The sequence below is a fragment of the Raphanus sativus genome, chromosome 3 (genome assembly GCF_000801105.2).
Source record: "Raphanus sativus cultivar WK10039 chromosome 3, ASM80110v3, whole genome shotgun sequence".
NCBI classification, from domain to species: domain Eukaryota; kingdom Viridiplantae; phylum Streptophyta; class Magnoliopsida; order Brassicales; family Brassicaceae; genus Raphanus; species Raphanus sativus.
Genome location: NC_079513.1, coordinates 27,218,365 through 27,236,224, shown reverse-complemented (window position 1 = coordinate 27,236,224; position 17,860 = coordinate 27,218,365). Strand labels below are relative to the sequence as shown.

Genomic DNA, 17,860 nt, shown 5'->3' with positions numbered 1-17,860 from the left:
TCTGAACGGCAGTTGATTAACTCTGATTGTTATTAGTATAAGCGATATTAATTCATTACTTGAGTTTTCCTGATTATTAAAGCATGTCAACATACTTTAGTTTTACCATAACTGGAAACCCAATAACTTTTTACATGCTTATTTCTCTTTCTTATTTCGAAACCACTTTTGTTTTCCCTTAATTAATTAGCTACAAAGTACTGGAGCCTATTGGAAAACATTAACAGTCATTGTCTTGCATTCAACTAACCTTTTCACTTTCTGCTGCGTACGTGTTAATGTAATAGTATTAGATTTCTTCAACCCCTTTTAAAGTACGTCCATACAAAACGGACGATAGTTTAAAGGGTAAAATTATAACATCCTAAAATAATAAATACATATTATCATAATATTAAATATTATCTTTTCTCAAAAGAAAGTTAAATATTATAAACAAAAGATATGCTTAGGTCCATTACCTTTTAATTTATTGGTCAAAATTAATCATCTATTTTCTATTTTTATCACTATATATGATTACTTAGTAATGATAATTTAAATTTCAAACTAATTTTTAAAATATAAAAAAAATTATTTTATAATTTATCAAATAATTTAACATAGTTTTAAATTTGATTTTAAAATGTTAAGATATAAGAGATGATAGCTATAGATGATATGATCACTATTATTTCATTTATATTTATTATTATTGTTTTACTTAATACAATAATGGCAAAATTATATATCGTTAAAATTATTATATAACATTTCAAAATTATTTAGAAATTATAAATTGACTTTGGTATCAAAATAACGATTTTGTATGATTTTAAAACAATCAAGACATATAAAGTTTAATATAATATTTATAGCACATCAATGTTTTTACACTCGTCATTTCCATGTTACATGATAGATTATAGTAGCTGATATATATATATATATATATATATATATATATATATATATTATTTTTTCTGTTTGATATTAATCAATTGATTTCTTGATTTGGTAATACAAATTTGTTATATAAATTAGAACTGTAATGACAATCAGGCAACTGGTTTGTAAATAGGAAATTATAAAAGCATCCACAATGATGATATACTCATTATGAATATTTAATGAGTATAATATTACCAGATTTAGTTTCCTTTAAAAAGAATTAGATTTTAGAAAAAAACTAAAGACTAATCAATTATGAAAGTGGTAAGTAAGCTCCAACAAAATTTTGTAGAGTCTCTAGATAAAGAGACTTTTGGTATGGGCGAGTCAGCATGAGAGTATATCACCATTCACCACCAGTGCTTCTTCCACCAAAGATATCAGATGCACTTCAGAGTCATGGTTTCTAAATTCCTCATTTGTATTTCGTAATTCTAAATTTTCAAGTTTTACTCAACAGAAGAAAATACTGCATCGCTTTTCATAGTTTAAGATAATGTAGTTTGGACAGAGAATTTAAATTACATCACATCTATACTATAGATTAACTTTAAATGTCATAATATTTTTTTCCATTTGCATTTCACATACAATATTCTAGTATTTCCGTTTATAGCACAAACCAAACAAAGATGTAAAAAATCTATTAGAAAATCAAGCCTAAATGAGAAGAAAAGCAATCACATAATATTTAATAGAACTAAAAAGTATATATTGGTAAATAGCATTAATTTTTGCTTCTTTAGTCTAGATTTTGTACATAAATTAGCACACGGTATTTACGCACAATGGTAATTTGTTTTATCTATATTTTCTTAATTTTTCTTACTTTTCAATGTAATCATTATATTTTTTTAAAATATGTAAATTTTCTTTGTCTTATTTATTATTATTTATTTTTTCGGCAATAAACTTACATATGAACCATACAAGACTGCCAAGTGTTGTATTTGCGTGACTACTTTGTGCCTTTAAATATTGAGCTTTCTGCAGCCTAAGTTTATACAGACTTGAGAAACACAAAAAATAGATATACGAAGACTAGCAAAATGGCTTTTCCCAAATCTTTCGACAGCCAAAACTCTGATTTAAGAATCAATGTTATGGTCGTGGACGATGATCCTGTTTTCCTAGGAGTTATGTCACGCATGCTTGAAAATTCCAAATATAGAGGTATTTAAGATCTAAAATACAATATGTTAGAGATTAATTTTCGCAATTTCGTTGAGATTTAACAGGAGAAACCTATTAGCTAACTTCAAATATTGTAATTTTTTAGCCCGTTGAAAATTATATTTTAGTGGAATTCAACAATTGTATTTCTGAATCATCAGGATCTCTGAACTCCAATTACATGCACACGTCTAACTTTTCAATTGAGTTGTTCTTAATTTTTTTGATGGTTTTTAAACTAAGAGTTTGGTTAATAATACAAAGAAATTCCCAAAATTTTAACCAATTTATTTTGTACGGTTTTCAAAAGAATATCAATAGTTGATTTATACGATACTTGTTTTCCGAATGAAAAAATGATATGTACACATCGTGTGTGCGTACGATATGATTTTTGTTCGAAGTTTAAACTTAATATACGTTCTCCAAATCGCATTTTCTTATAAAGTAATCTACCTGTTAGCCTTAATTTAAAAGTATATCCATGTCAATTTAAATGTTGTGGTTTTAAAAAATATGTTTAGCTCATGCTATGAACATTCTAAAATTTTGTGAAATGTTTCATACAAAGTGATATATATATATATATATATATATATATATGTACAGAATTAGACTTCCATTTTGCTCAGTTTCTTCATTTTAAAAGGTTAAGACAAGTAAGTAATAATCTCTTGTACTTGCAATATTTTCACATTTTGTTATATTCGGGTTAATTATAGGCTTCCAACTTAAAACCAATTGGCAATTAGTGAATTGACCATAACCCTTTATATAGTAGTAGAATAATTCTTATATTTCCGATGTGGGATGTTTCTCATCAATACCCTCCCTCACGCTCAGATATCTAGGTCTGAAGCGTGGACAATTGTGGGAATAACATCCAAAGAGGGTCCAACACCGGTGTAGTAGACATCTAGGTCTGAAGCGTGGACAATTGTGGAAATAACATCCACAGAGGGTCCAACACCGGTGTAGTAGTTGTAGTAAATTAGATCAAAGGATCTTATCGCTCTGATACCATGTTAGATTCGAGTTAATTATGTGCTTCCAACTTAAAACCAATTGATAATTAGTGGATTGGCTCTAACCCTTTATATAATAGTAGAATAATTCTTATATTTCCGATGTGGAATGTTTCTCATCAATACATTTACATTTGAAATTCATTTTTGGTTAAATGATTTTAGATCCGTTGATGGAGATTACAGTTATAGCTGTAAAAGACCCGATCGAAGCATTGTCTACTCTTAAAACCCAAAGATACGATATCGATCTTATAGTCACAGATTATTACATGCCTCACATGAACGGTCTACAACTCAAAAAGCAAATCACTCGAGAATTTGGTTATATACCGGTTATAGGTAAGTTTTTTTTTACTACTTACATAAAACTATTAATAATTGTTTTTTCTATAGTTCTAAGCTATAACTATTTTTTCTGTACATTTTCTTAAACATGAAAGTTATGTCATCGGACAGCAACATAGAACATGAGAGTTTAGCTTGTGGAGCGAAGTGTTTTCTTCCAAAACCCATCAGACCAACTGACATACCCCAGATCTACCAAGTTGCTTTAACTCATAAGAGGAATAATAAGTCCATATTATGGACCGAGCACAACCACAGGGACACAGATGTTAGCATCCCTCAGCAAATACAGTTACTTACTGAACAAGCTAGTGTCTTGAAGACCAATAAGAAGAGGTTCTCACCTAGATCGGATTCAAGACCCGTGAACAGTTCAAATGGAGGTTATGTTAGTACAGACAGTTCAGGAAAACACCAAAAAAGAAAATCAAACGATGGTGCTAGTGATGATTGGCGCCCCTTGAAGAAGCCTAAGATAAAGTGGACGGACTGTCTTCATGACCTTTTCTTACAAGCTATCCGACATATCGGTCTTGACAGTAAGTGTTTTAAAGATTTTGTAAATTTATATATAATACATGATATATAGATCATCATTTCTTACATTTTCAAGTTTATATAGATGTACACTGACTAATATGTTTATATTTGTTTACTTAACTTGAATTATCCAAAGAGGCTGTGCCAAAGAAAATCTTAGAGTTCATGAACCTACAATACTTGACAAGAGAGAACATAGCCAGCCATTTACAGGTTTGATCATATCCCTTTTAAAAAAGTTAGCATTTTTTTTGATCATATCCCTTTTAAAAACGTTAGCAAGTAACAAGGTTTAAGGAATGAATTTTTTTTTGTAAAAGTATGTTCAATTTCTATTAAACAGTGTTAACGAAATGTCAATGTTGTCTAACGTAAAAGTCTAAATCGGTAAAGTTCACATAAATTTGGAGATTTTTTTTTTTAATTGAGATAGAATTTTTCGCCCGATTCTCTTAAGTTGTGATTATTTATTTTATACATTTTTAGGTTTACTACTGTGAATTGTGTGTATCGTTTCTCTTTTTAACTAACTAATTTTGTTTGCTACACAGAAATATCGAATATTCTTAAGGAAAGTCGCCGAACAAAGTTTTTCATGTTCAAGAATGTTGCCGACTAGAGGCATAGATTCGATATTTCTACAAGCTCACCTCAGAGATCAGCACTACAACAACTACACACCATCTTCTTGGTACGAGACAAGTATTAACAATAGATCATTCTATTCCAAACCCATACAAGGTTATGGACAGTCTAGACTCATATCCAACACAGCTGAGCCCGTACGCTTCAACCAGATGCCTTACAACTATATGAACCGGTCATCCACCTATGAGCCACGAGGTATTGGATCAAACTTGACCCTGCCCACTAAAAGCAACCTCAGTTTGCCAATCCAACCATCTCCAAACGATGGAAGAAGAAGCCTTTTCGAACCAACCGTGATGGCTAACAAAACCGGCCAGACATCTCAAGTTATGGGGTTTGGACAACATGGACTGTCAGCTATTAATGGTAATAGTTTCCACAATAAAATGATGAGCAGCTATAGAAGTTTAGTTCATAATAAACCAGGAATGAGCAGTTATGAATGTTTAGCTCATAATCAACCAGGAATGAGCAGCTTTGGAAGTTTGACTCCTCAACCAGGAATGATGAATTGTGGAAATTTAACTCCTAGTCAACCAGGAGTGAGCTGCTATGTAAATTCAACTTCTGATCAGCCAGATATGAACAACAATGGAAGTTTGATTCTAAACCAACTAGGACTAAACAATTATGGAAGTTCAACTCTTAATCAACCAGAAATCAGTAGCTATGGAGTTTCAACTTCTAATCAACCAAGAACGAAAAACCTTGGAAGCTTGACTCCTGACCAACATGGAATGAGTAGATACAGAAGTTTAACTTCTAATCAACTAGAAATGAGCAGCCATGGAATTTTATATCCAAATCAACCAGGTCTGAACAGCTATGGAAGTATAGCTTATACTGCAAGGGTAAACAACCATGAAAGTTTAACACCTAATCAACCAGGACCTAGCAACTTCTCGTGTGGGATGCAATTCTTCTTAAACAACGAGAACACTACATATAAGCCTCAGCCACATGACAATGCAACTACACAGCCAAATCTTGAAATTCCTCAACTGGAGAATCTCAGCTTGTGTGATTACCTCGACAGTACTGATGAGCTTCCTTGTGATATAAATAACATCCTGATCGACCACAACAAGGTTTATATCATCACTACCCTAATATTTCAATATTGTACACATGCATGCAGTATATATTACGTTGTGAGACTTTTTTTTGTCAATGTGACGCGAGCAGCAACAAGAAGAAGCTGTTTATACCAACAAATTTAAGCTCCCTGCAAATTTTGAGAATGAACTGGATCAGATTTTATCTCTCGAAGAAAATGGTGACGGGATCTTTGTGAACATAAATCAGGTATATACATATTACTAGTAGATTTTAGAAATTACAAAATTGAACATGAATCAACGTCCTATCAAAGATATATATTGGCATATGTTTAAGAATCTTTTTTGGAAATTTTCTAGCTAGATTTGTTAGTTCGAAATTTAGCAGATTTTTGCTACTCTTATAAAAAGATATAGCTTTTATAAAATATATTTATATTTATTCATGTTTTAGAAATTAAATAGATGATAGTTACTTTAAAATATTTACCAAATAGTTTTTTGTTTGGTAAAAATGGTGATTTATGCTTCGATTATGTTTTTGTTTCAGGGTCTGTTTATCTTTATGGGGTCATCTAAATTTTTTAAATGGGGTCACAAAATATTTTTAGTAAAAAAACATATACATTTTAAAAACAAGTGGGGGATATAGGCATTGTTTCCAGATACCTGTTCAAATAATGTCTTACTGAATTATATATTTGACTTTGTTGTGAAGGGACATTCTGGTGGAGAAACATCAAACATTGTTGCTGCTCCGCAGACGAACTCTCCAATTTTCAACATGAACCCTAATCATGAGCAGGTACTATATTTCTATATCAAAGAATTGTTTCTTTTAAATATACTCTGAAACTTGGAATCTATTTGGTAGGAACAAGATGTTCCAGATTTTGTCGATTGGTCGTCACTGGATCCGAAGGTAAAGTTAAACTATTTTCTATAGTTTAATTTGAAGTTTACAAGTCATGAAATATTTTTGATTAAAATTTTTCTTATATAGGATTTTGCTAATGAGTACGATTTCATAGACTCGCTGTTAAGCAATGATATGAATTAGCAAAGGTTCGATCCAAGATGTTCTCAAAGCGATGTGGAGGAATAAAATTAACCTGCAATGCATAGTTGTCCCAAGCAAATACATATGTAAAGGAATGAGAATATTATTGAAGTATGGCTTTGGTTATCTAATATATTTCTAAGTTGTGGTGGATGTTATGATATGCCTGAGAACTTTCAATCCATATAGTAATTATATTGTTAGAGATCTCATGTGTTTTGCGTTATAAACTAGTGTAGGTATAAAATATCATATGTTTTAAGTTGATCAATAGTACTATAATAAATATGCATAGATATATAACGCTTTGTCATCAACATATATATTCATGATCAATAAAATTAGTTTCTGAATGAATTTGATTTCTGTTGTAGCTTTTAGTTCTTACAAATTAATATTGTATAAGATTTTTTTTCCTTAAATGACAAAACATGTTTTTACTAAAATATCTCAGTGGAAATCTAAGACTTTTATAGTTTAATCTATCTTTCCAAAAAAAAATATTATTTAAAATATTTTCCCCATAAATTACGAATATATTTTGTTAAAATCAATTGATGATATTTTGACTATATAGGCTTTAAAATCTTCTAGAAATGCAATGTATCTTATGCCCATTAAAAACTTTACCAATTCTTAAGAAGTATCATAAACAAATATAATTAAGATTTAAAATATTGTATAAGATCTTATACCAAAGAAACACATTAAAATTTGGTTTTAAATCTTGTATTAATTATTTTTAAAATGGTGATGCAGCCCTAGGAATCGTTTTAGGCATGTCTCAGGTTCAGATGCCTACTGACGTATTCCCATTTTTCTAACTAAAGAAAGACTATTGTCAATACAATTATTTTAGAATCACTTTTCTAACTATTCTTCGCATGTTCTTTGTCTTTGGACCAGTGAATTGCAAATTTTCTGAGGTCTTTACATACAAGAAAAATAATTATGTCTTGCAAAAAAATCAAGTATATCTGTTGCAAGAAAATATTTATGATTTATACTAGTTCTTCTTGAAAGTTTCATGGTGTTGCAAGCAACTTATTAGAGTGAAAATTAGAAACAACAACAATCCACATCAAGAACAAAAAGAGGCAGCTGGGAATATTTTCTATAATTGGCATCATTATAGATTACTTCTTAAAAGGCGTGGCATTGTCACATATGCAACTTCAGGCTACATTCAGTTCAAATTGTAGTTTCTAATTTCTAAAATATATATAAAAAAAAACTATCCATAAATTGACAAAATTAGATATAAAAAAGAATGATAAATCGTGTTGGTTAGAAGTTCGAACCAAACCATTTGGTCAGGAGTGGACCGGAGCCATAGGCCCATTGACTCCAATTGACGCATGGTCAAATAAAAAGCCTTTATATGGCCCGTGTGACCAACGCGTAGTCTCGGCGCGTGAAAGCTCAACTCTATTTATTACATTACTCACTCGCTGACTCGCTGTGGCTTCTCCATTCCCACTTGTCTCTGCTTCTATTTATTGTCCGAAGGACAAAAAAATCCGCAACAAGAGAAAATTCCGACAAACTTCGGCAAAACCAACGGTGACTCTCCGGCGATGAAGTAACTATGGGTTTCTTCAGTCGTCTGTTCGGTAGTAAGAAGCAGGAGAAAACAACACATACGAAGAACAACACTCGAAAGTGGAGCTTCACCACCAGATCCTCGAATCCGGCGTCGTCGTCTTCTCATCCAAGCAAGAGACGTCCCGATGAAGAACCCTTGGACGCCGAAAAGCATGCGATAGCCGTCGCAGCTGCCACCGCCGCGGTGGCTGAGGCGGCACTAGCGGCTGCTCATGCGGCGGCGGAGGTCGTGAGACTCACCGGAAGAGGCGGCGGTAGAACCTCGTCGGTAACTCAAAACAATCGGAATAATCGCCGGTTGGCTCAAGAGTATCTAGCGGCGGTCAAGATTCAATCAGCTTTCCGTGGCTACTTGGTTAGTGAGTTCCCTGAATTATTATTCTTAATATTGATTAAATTTCGAAATTTGAATGTTTTATTTTATTTAAATCCTCGAAAGTTAAGATAACTTTGAACTAAAGTGTGGAATAGCTGTCTGATGTTGATTTTTCTACTTAATCCCAAATTTAAATAATTACTGAAAAAAAAATCATAAAGGATAAGCTCAATTTTGTATTTTTTCTATTGGTCCCGGAAAATACTGTGAAGAGACAAATAAATATGAAACTTGTAACAAGCCTATAATACTATTCTCTACCGACACTAATATTTTTAATTAGTTATAATCTATTGATTAGGAAATGAATTAGGTGTGTAAGTTTGTAATCATTTAGAAGAAATGTAAGTGATTGGGAGTTTTTTTTTGCAAATATCTTTATGGTTTGAGTTAGGTGTGTAGTTTGTATAAAACAAACCTTTTTTTTTTTTAATCTAGGCGAGGAGAGCGTTGAGAGCACTGAAGGCGTTAGTGAAGCTCCAAGCGTTAGTGAAAGGGCACATAGTGAGGAAACAAACGGCTGATATGCTGCGTCGGATGCAAACGCTGGTTAGGCTCCAAGCTCGAGCAAGAGCATCTCGTTCTTCTCATCATGTTCCTCCCTCTCCACACACTCTCCACGCACGATGCGTCTCAGAGGCTGAATACAGCAAAGTCATCGCCATGGACCACCAACACCGTTCCCATATGAGTTCGAGCCAATGGAGGAGGACAGAGGGATCTCTCTGGAACGCACCGCAGTACAGCGAAGACAATGACAAGATCCTAGAAGTCGACACTTGGAAGCCTCACTTCGCTTCCTACTACCACAAGGAGTCGTCGCCAAGTAAAAGAGGATCTCTCCCTACGAGTCCACAAGTAAGGTCTAGGCCAGGAAGCAGCAGCGGCGGTTCAAGGAGAAGAACACCGTTCACGCCGACGAGAAGCGAGTACGAGTACTGCTCTGGGTATTACCCTAACTACATGGCTAACACCGAGTCTTACAGAGCAAAAGTCCGGTCACAAAGTGCACCAAGACAGAGGCTTCACGAGTTGTCTTCAGAGAGTGGCTACAAGAGGTCAGTTCAGGGACAGTATTACTACTACACAGCGGCTGCAGAGCGTTCGTTTGATCAGCGTTCAGATAAGACGATGTATTCTTCTTCATATCTCAGTTCTGATCCTAATTTGTTTTAATTAGTTGAAGGAATGTGTAAATCAGAGAGTCCACATACAAGTACAGACAGTGATCAGTCTCTGTTTTGTATTTTTCTATTGACTAGATCGATCCTACGGTACAGATCTCGTTGTACCAACAGGCTTGGGGGTCCACATTTGTCTGGTTAAAGAAACTTCAATAATTTTGTAGTGATGTCAAGTCACAAGTTTGAGCAATGAAGGATAGCCACACACATACAAGCAATCACACAGTCTCCTGAAACACTATACATGCATTCATAAAGCTTTAAAAAAGTGTTGCTTACTCTTCACAACTCCATCTTGAGGTGGGAATACAGCGTAGGTAGTGACACCAGCGGCAGTGATCATTCCCCTCTTCTCCTCGGAATAGCATCACCAGCGTCACCACAAACCTGCAGAAAACCATAAACATTGAGATGACAAGAGTGATTGATTCTAGGAGAACGCAAGCTTTACCCGGCGATCAACAGAGCCAGAGAAATGAGCCATAGTATGTACTGGTAAGGCTTGTACTTGGAGGTGAGACTTCTTCCATGTGGCATATGCTCTGTTGCTAACCACTTGAACTGAGGACGAGCAAGCAGAACAAAACCGAGGAGAAAACCAACTAAAAATCCACCGAGGTGAGCGACATTATCAACGTGAGGTAGTATCCCAAAGGCCAGGTTTACCACAATGACAAACAAAAGCGTCAAGAGTGCTGCAACCTTGTAACAAAAAAAAAGGGTCAAACATAGTTAAACCTTCCATACTCAGAGCCAAGAAGATCAACCTTGTTAGAGTAGATAGTCCAGTTGGTGAGAATCTCGGAAACCATAGAGCCAAGAAGCCCAAAGAGGGAACCAGAAGCTCCAACAGAGACGACACCGTTTCTGATAAAGAGGGAAGACACTACGCTTCCTCCTACTCCTGATATAACGTATATAACTCCAATCCTAACTGCAAAACTCAGAACCAAAGTTTCAATCATTAAATATGTTATACCAGCAATGGAACTACATTTTACTTGTTGAATGTCTATACCGAATCCAAATTGCTGCTGAGGCGAATACCGATGAAAATGAGACTGATCATATTAGTCACAAGATGGATAAGACCGGCGTGTAACCATATACATGTAAAGAGACGCCAAGCTTCGTGCCTCTCCACGACTCTGCACCGCTCAAGTGATCCTAACTTCATCAATCTGGAAGACAAAGCTCAATCATATTAAAATCTCAAATCCCTATGGATGAACTTCGAAATCTGATCTATAGCCAACGTACGTACGTGCGAGAGGACGGACCGAAGAGAGGATTGTTCCGGAGAGGCTCGAAGGAGAGCCTCCCGAGGAACGTGGCGACGCAGTGGTGGTTGGGAGCTGAATGCTTAGGGCAGTTGTTGACGAACATCGCGACGGAGAAGAGTATCACGTTAGTTACAGCGAATAATGGAACCAGCCACGACGTCCTCTGCGACGACAACGGTGCCGGACTAGACGGCGGTTTTGTTCCACTCCGGTTACCTTCTTCGCTTCCGATCTCTTCCGGATCGTCTTCTACGGCCATGAGTGATCTCTCTCTCTTTCTCTCTCTCGCTTTCTCTGTGATCGAAGGCGGCAAAAACGGTTAAAACCTTCGAGAATCTGAGAAAGTGGGTTTATAATTAACCAATGGTTAAGTTACACGTGTGATACTTTTTACGTTACGCGCGTATTTTCGTATGAGCATGTCTCATAAAAGAGTAGCGGACTCTATGGTAAAAAGAAAAGCATTATGCAAATAGAAAGGCTCATCTCATGGCCCACTCTTGGCCTCTTGGGTTAGTTGGTTTAACTATTGGGTCTTGTCTGCAATCAAATCAGGTAATTTGCTTTTCGATTATTTTAATTTTGAGTTTTATCTCCCCGTAATTATGCTTTTGGAAAAGGTTTGTTTGCCTTTCTGTTGGCGAAAATCTTTTTATTGGTCACTACGTGAAATTTCATGTCTTATTATTCACGTAAGATGCCTTTTTTCCCTTCTAAAATTCCAGTCACACCGCATTATAAGAATAAAAGCTTATAATAACATAAATTAATATTCTCTTCTTTTAAAATAAAAAGAAGTTTATTCCCATTATAAAATCTTATTAAAACGTCATCTTGTATAGTTGTATAGTATAATATATGACAAGAAACTATGACCATGCTTCGATGTATCAAAATCCTTGGACCAAATAAATCACTAGCCCACTACTGTAGTCTGTATAGTAATTACCCTCACGTGATAGACGCGTTTTTTATCTTACACCCAAATTTAATACCTCTCCAGTTATATCTTTTTTTTTTTGAACACAAAGTTTCACATAGTAAATCTATACAAAGTTTTTTGCTGCAATATTTAATATCTGTAATCATCAATTAGTCCCGGTAATAATGTCCTTTATTTCGTAATAATGATTCGCTGTATTGGTCCATAATAATAATTGTTGGTAAATAAGTAAAATTTAAAATATAATAAAGAATAAAATTGGCAGTAAGTAAATGAATGGAGTCAAAGACTTCAGACAGATCGTCGACTTGGAAAAAACACAGCGGGTCCCACACTCTCTTCCCTCTTCCTCCTCAAATCTCTCTCTCCATCCTTCTTAAGAGAACTCGCCGTTACATGATTGTCTCTGTTCTTGTTCGATCCAATCTTCTAAGAACATGGGAAGCTGCTGGTCCGATGGTGGCGGTCGTGGCGGAATGGTCGGCGTCGGCGGGAACACTTCTTCCTCCTCCGCCGCCGCCGGTGGCTACGCCACTCCAAACGACGCCGTTGACCACTACCTCAAGTCTCGCGGCTTCGACGGCCTCTTCTCTCAGATCGAGGTCCTTCTTCCTTCGAATCTTTTTTTTTACTTCCTTCAACTTCTTCATGTGTTGTTTGTCCTTTCTTTCCCCTTCGCAGCTATCGTTCTCCGCTTCCAATTTGCGAGACCGAGACGTGACTTCAAAGGTTTAATAACGTTTTTGTACTAATAAACATGTGTCTACTTAAAAAGAAACTTTCCTTTTTTTAATATTTTTATTTATTATACAGAGCGACGCAATGGTGGTTGTTTATACGAAAGGAAGAGATGGAACGACACTCTCTGAATCGTTCCGTAGCGAAGTTGTTTTGAACTCTTTGAATCCTAAATGGATTAAGAAGTTTTCGATCCGTTATCAGTTCGAGGTTGTTCAGACTTTGCTGTAAGTTTCTCAAACAGAACTCATGAAAATGAAAGTTAAATTTCAATACTTTATGACCTTTCTTCTTCTTCTTCTTCTTCTTCTTCTGCATAGGTTTCGTGTGTATGACATTGACACTCAGTTTCAAAACTCAAAGGAAGAGGTATGTGTACAATCTCATTGTATGATTGCTCTTACGTTTAAATGATTTGTTGATTTTTTTTTTTTTTAATTTAATTTCAGATGCTTAAGCCAGACGAGCAGCAGTTTCTCGGTGAGGCAACGTGTACATTGTCTGAGGTATTGTTTTTAGTTTACGACCTCTCTGTCTTTTGCTCTAGATTAACAATATTGGTTCATATATTATATATATTTACTGATCTCAAATACGCAGGTTATCACCAAACCAAACAGGACGGTTGCTTTAGAGCTCAAAGAAGGTACTCAGCCACAGAACCATGGGAAGCTTATTGTCCACGCTGAGGAGTCTCTAGCTTCTAAGACCACTACAGAAATTGTTTTTAGGTGTTCCAATTTGGAATCAATGGATCATTTCTCTAAAAGTGTAAGCTGCTATTTGTATTTTACCATTTTACCATGATTTACTTCAGACGTATGTATATAACTTGAGTTCTCTTGCTCAGGATCCGTTTCTGGTGATATCTAAGATTGTGGAGCATGGGGCTCCAGTCCCTGTCTCGAAAACCGAAGTCTTGAAAAATGAACCCAATCCGGTTTGGAAACCAGTCTCTCTAAGTGTTCAGCAAGTGGGGAGTAAGGTAAACAGAGAGAGAGAGAGAGAGTTTCTTTCTTACATCTTAGTTTTCTTGCTTGAGGAGGAAGGTGTAGTAACAGTTCTCTTGTGTAATAACTCTCAGGATAGTCCACTGGTAGTAGAGTGCTTAGACTTCAATGGCAATGGCAACCACAATCTTATCGGGTACTACCACAAACTCTTGGTTCCTTTGATATTAGTTTGGGATATGAGGATGTGTTGCTGGGTGCGATCATACCAGCACTAATGCACCGGATCCCATCAGAACTCCGCAGTGTGTTTGGGAGAGAGTAGTACTAGGATGGGTGACCTCCTGGTGTTGCACCCCATATTTATTAGTGTTTAAAAGAAAAAAAAATGAGGATGTGTTGCTAAAAGCTTTAGATGATTTTTTTTCTTTTTTTTTGCCAGAAAAGTTCAGAAGTCACTTGCAGATTTAGAAAAGCTTCACATGAGTGGTCAAGGAATCAATTTGTTCTTACCTACTGGTGTTGGACATAAACATGAAGACAGGGTAGGGATACATGTTCAACAATAAGAAGATGTTAAAAACATTTCTTTAACTGCTAGTAAACTTGATACCATTTGCCTTTTGTTTCAGGCATTAAAGAGCCAGCTTTTCGTGGACAAGTTTACTGAAACTGTTCAGCATACGTTCCTAGAATACTTGGCTGCTGGATTTGAATTGAACTTCATGGTGGCAATTGATTTCACAGGTATGAATAGTAGACGACTCTGAAAAAAGAAGTGCAGAGTTTTCTCAAGACTAATCCCATTGTCTCTCTCATGTTTGATTTATAGCTTCAAATGGAAACCCTCGCCTCCCTGATTCATTGCATTACATTGACCCTACAGGACGATTAAATGCCTACCAGAGAGTAAGGACTCTCAATATATCCAAAGTTTTGTTTACTGCTTGTGATCTTTGTTTCTTTCTTTGTTTGTATTCAGGCAATAGTTGAAGTTGGAGAAGTGTTGCAGTTCTATGACACTGACAAACGCTTTCCAGCATGGGGCTTTGGAGCTCGTCCTATTGACATTCCGGTTTCACATTGCTTTAACCTCAACGGAAGCAGTACTTACTGTGAGGTAATAATGTCAACAAAAATGTTTACTCAATTAAACAACATGAACTAACCTTTTATCAAGTTTTTCAATAATCTCTTTTTTTTTTGTTTTTCCTCAGGTAGATGGGATTCAAGGTATCATGAATGCATACAACGGTGCTCTCTTCAACGTCTCTTTTGCAGGGCCTACTCTCTTTGGTCCTGTTATCAACGCTGCTGCAACTATAGCAAGCGAGTCACTCGCTCAAAACTCAAAGAGATATTACGTCTTGTTGATCGTCACTGTGAGTTTATGTCCTTGTGTGTTATGTGTTTTTATAATTTTCAAGAAATCACTGGACACTAGTTATGTGCTTTATATGAGAGATTATTGGTTAGGTGGGCGTTCAAAATATCATTTTAAAAAATAACTAAGCAGACTTGGGGCCGCCTAGACCAATATTTAGAACACTGTTGTATGTAAAAAAAGACAATAATTGAACTTGTCTGATTTTCTTATAGGATGGAGTAATAACAGATCTGCAAGAGACGAAAGACGCATTGGTCAGTGCATCAGATCTCCCATTATCAATCCTCATCGTTGGAGTAGGAGGAGCCGACTATAAAGAAATGGAGGTTCCTCCTAATAAGAAAACTTTCAACACTTTTTTTTTTTTTTTAACTTTCAACACTACAAAGTCTGTGGTTTTTCCATTAGATTCTTACACTCTTTGTTGTTGTTGTTGTTGTGAAGGTACTCGATGGAGACAAAGGAGAGAGATTAGAAAGCTCGAGCGGTCGTGTAGCGTCACGTGATATCGTCCAGTTCGTTGCATTACGAGACATGCAATGTGAGTCTTTTGATATGTTTGGTCTGAAGAGAAACAACGCCAGCGTTGTTGGTTAGGTGAATGATTTGTTGTGTGTTTTATGTGTGCAGATGGAGAGGTCTCAGTGGTAGAAGCGTTACTAGCAGAATTGCCTTCACAGTTTTTGACGTACATGAGAAACCGTAACATCACTCCCTCGAGTATTACCGCCTCTGCTTCTTGATGCCATTCTCAACAACTCTGTACATACATTCAGCTGCAAACGCTGTCGTTTTGGCTTTCTATTTTATTATTATTATTATCTGGAATTTTTGCATTTCCAGTATGCTACGTCAAGTTTCACTTCACTCTTTGATTTGTTTCTTTTTTTCTTTTTTATCTAAAGAAATATGATTTTTATTTAATATTATTTGCTAAATTACAAATTGATTTGGTGGGCTATTTATGTAGTATTATTGTTCAACGGTCAACATATCAATTTACCGAAAACATATTAAGTTGTTGACTTAATTTCTTATTTTAGGTGCTGACATTTCTACCTAAGCCGTAACTTTACACGTGATCGTTGATTCTATATTAGTACTTTACCGCATTTGTCGCTGAAAATTATTCTTTGCAGAAAATAAATGAAACTAGGGCAACATATCAAACATACCTTTTTAGAAATATAGCGATTAAGCTGCATATTTGATATAAAATGATAAAATGTGTATATACCTAAGATAAACTACGTTACCATGCATTTTTCATAGCTGGATTTGAAACTTAAAACATTTTGTAAGAATTTAATTTAAAAATAAAACTTTTTCTATAGTTTAAAGATTTGTACAATATGAAAAACATCAAAATTTTTGAGGATGAGAACAAATATTTTATTAATCTTGGTCGGAGCCCGACACTGCCACGTTCTCATGTTCATTTTTCCATTAGCAATTTCGCAACAAAATTTTACAAAAAAAAACAAAAAAAATCGCAAGAAATAAATTTTATTCATTTTTTTCTACTTTTTAGTCAAAACATAACTAAAATACATACCATACCATGTGTATTTCCTGTTATAAAGTGTTTCTTCATCAAAGTCATATTCATTGACACCTTGCAGATACTACTCTTTTTTTCATTTGACTGACTTTCGTATGTGAACAATGCTATCTTTCGTAGTTATCTTGGTTTGTGTATAGACGAACAATGTTAGTTAATTTGATTTTACCCAAAAAATATTAGAATATTTGTACTCCATACACACCAAATCCACCTTATTTGCATTCCATACACAATATTCCTTCAATTTTTTTCTTTCCATCTTTACTATTTTCCCCCCATTCTATGGTATTCCACTTATTTTAGGGTATTGAGCTAATTTGGTCAGACTTATTTTAATAATACTTAAATGTCCATGTTACAGATTACTGAATTTGTCTAATGATTCGGCTTCTTCAAAATATGCCTGAGACTCTGAGAGTTTTCGTTCTTTTCAAGATGCCATACTAGGTTTGCTTCTTGGATTATTATAACAAAATAGCATAGATTCTACTGAATTTTAGTAATGACATAATACTTTACATAATATCGTATTTTCTAACTCGCGTCATAAATATTATTTTGCAAATTTCTCTCAAAGTTATGTCTAAGCCCTTGTTTCATGCTTTTGGTCAACTAAGTGACTAACGTACCTCTACATCAATCGAATAGACTTGCAGCAACATCAGCTAACGGCTAACTGGTAAAGTATAGAAAAAAAGAAATTTCAATGTCTCCCCACCTCATGGATTGATCAGATATGGACAAGGTCCACTGAGTGTATCACACAATGTGCACAGTATATGTTATGTCGTTCTACACAACACATTGGTTATACCATACTTTGAAGTTCCACGTGAATCCTTGTAATACGAGACGACCAAGTCCATATGTGGGATCAGGAAAGACTAACAGTTTGTCCATTACAATTCTCTTGGTTCCTCTCTTAATTCCTTAACAAAATACCTCTTTTCCCGACCAAAACTAGGTTTTCTTACAATGAGAAATTTTATCTGTGGGATCAGGAAAAAGAATAGTACGATATGTGGGACTTGTCACAAGGGCCTGAGGC

At 35.1% G+C, this 17,860-nt stretch overlaps 4 protein-coding genes across 6 annotated transcripts; 3 read left to right on the top strand and 1 right to left on the bottom strand.

The window, feature by feature from the left end:
• Positions 1-1,979: 1,979 nt before the first annotated feature.
• On the top strand, positions 1,980-6,782 carry LOC108846809 (putative two-component response regulator ARR21). Of its 3 annotated transcripts, XM_018620013.2 has the most exons (11): positions 1,980-2,103; positions 3,294-3,470; positions 3,572-4,015; positions 4,153-4,229; positions 4,568-4,836; positions 4,894-5,078; positions 5,541-5,752; positions 5,919-5,969; positions 6,441-6,527; positions 6,597-6,644; positions 6,726-6,782. In XM_018620013.2, exons 1-11 carry the CDS (start codon positions 1,980-1,982, stop codon positions 6,780-6,782), a joined length of 1,731 nt encoding a protein of 576 aa, XP_018475515.2. The 3 variants fall into 3 exon arrangements, with proteins under 3 accessions (XP_018475515.2, XP_018475514.2, XP_018475513.2); XM_018620012.2 differs by having other exon boundaries at positions 3,315-3,470; positions 4,568-5,078; positions 5,847-5,969; XM_018620011.2 differs by having other exon boundaries at positions 4,568-5,078; positions 5,847-5,969.
• Positions 6,783-8,232: 1,450 nt separating this feature from the next.
• On the top strand, positions 8,233-10,106 carry LOC108835669 (protein IQ-DOMAIN 24). Its single transcript, XM_018608896.2, has 2 exons — positions 8,233-8,742; positions 9,202-10,106. Exons 1-2 carry the CDS (start codon positions 8,371-8,373, stop codon positions 9,937-9,939), a joined length of 1,110 nt encoding a protein of 369 aa, XP_018464398.1. The 5' UTR covers positions 8,233-8,370; the 3' UTR covers positions 9,940-10,106.
• Positions 10,107-10,222: 116 nt separating this feature from the next.
• LOC108848097 (RHOMBOID-like protein 3) lies at positions 10,223-12,141 on the bottom strand. The gene is given in 6 exon segments (XM_057005507.1): positions 10,223-10,334; positions 10,399-10,649; positions 10,715-10,881; positions 10,966-10,983; positions 10,986-11,276; positions 11,279-12,141. Coding segments are annotated over 6 exon segments (1,050 nt in total). The 5' UTR covers positions 11,490-12,141.
• Positions 12,142-12,539: 398 nt separating this feature from the next.
• Positions 12,540-16,172, top strand: LOC108843998 (protein BONZAI 2). Its single transcript, XM_018617181.2, has 16 exons — positions 12,540-12,775; positions 12,855-12,902; positions 12,987-13,138; positions 13,232-13,280; positions 13,361-13,417; positions 13,512-13,682; positions 13,762-13,896; positions 13,996-14,057; positions 14,304-14,406; positions 14,494-14,608; positions 14,694-14,770; positions 14,844-14,981; positions 15,079-15,243; positions 15,461-15,574; positions 15,693-15,789; positions 15,879-16,172. The coding sequence occupies exons 1-16, from the start codon at positions 12,611-12,613 to the stop codon at positions 15,989-15,991; spliced, it is 1,761 nt and encodes a 586-aa protein (XP_018472683.2). The 5' UTR covers positions 12,540-12,610; the 3' UTR covers positions 15,992-16,172.
• The last annotated feature ends 1,688 nt before the right edge of the window (positions 16,173-17,860 follow it).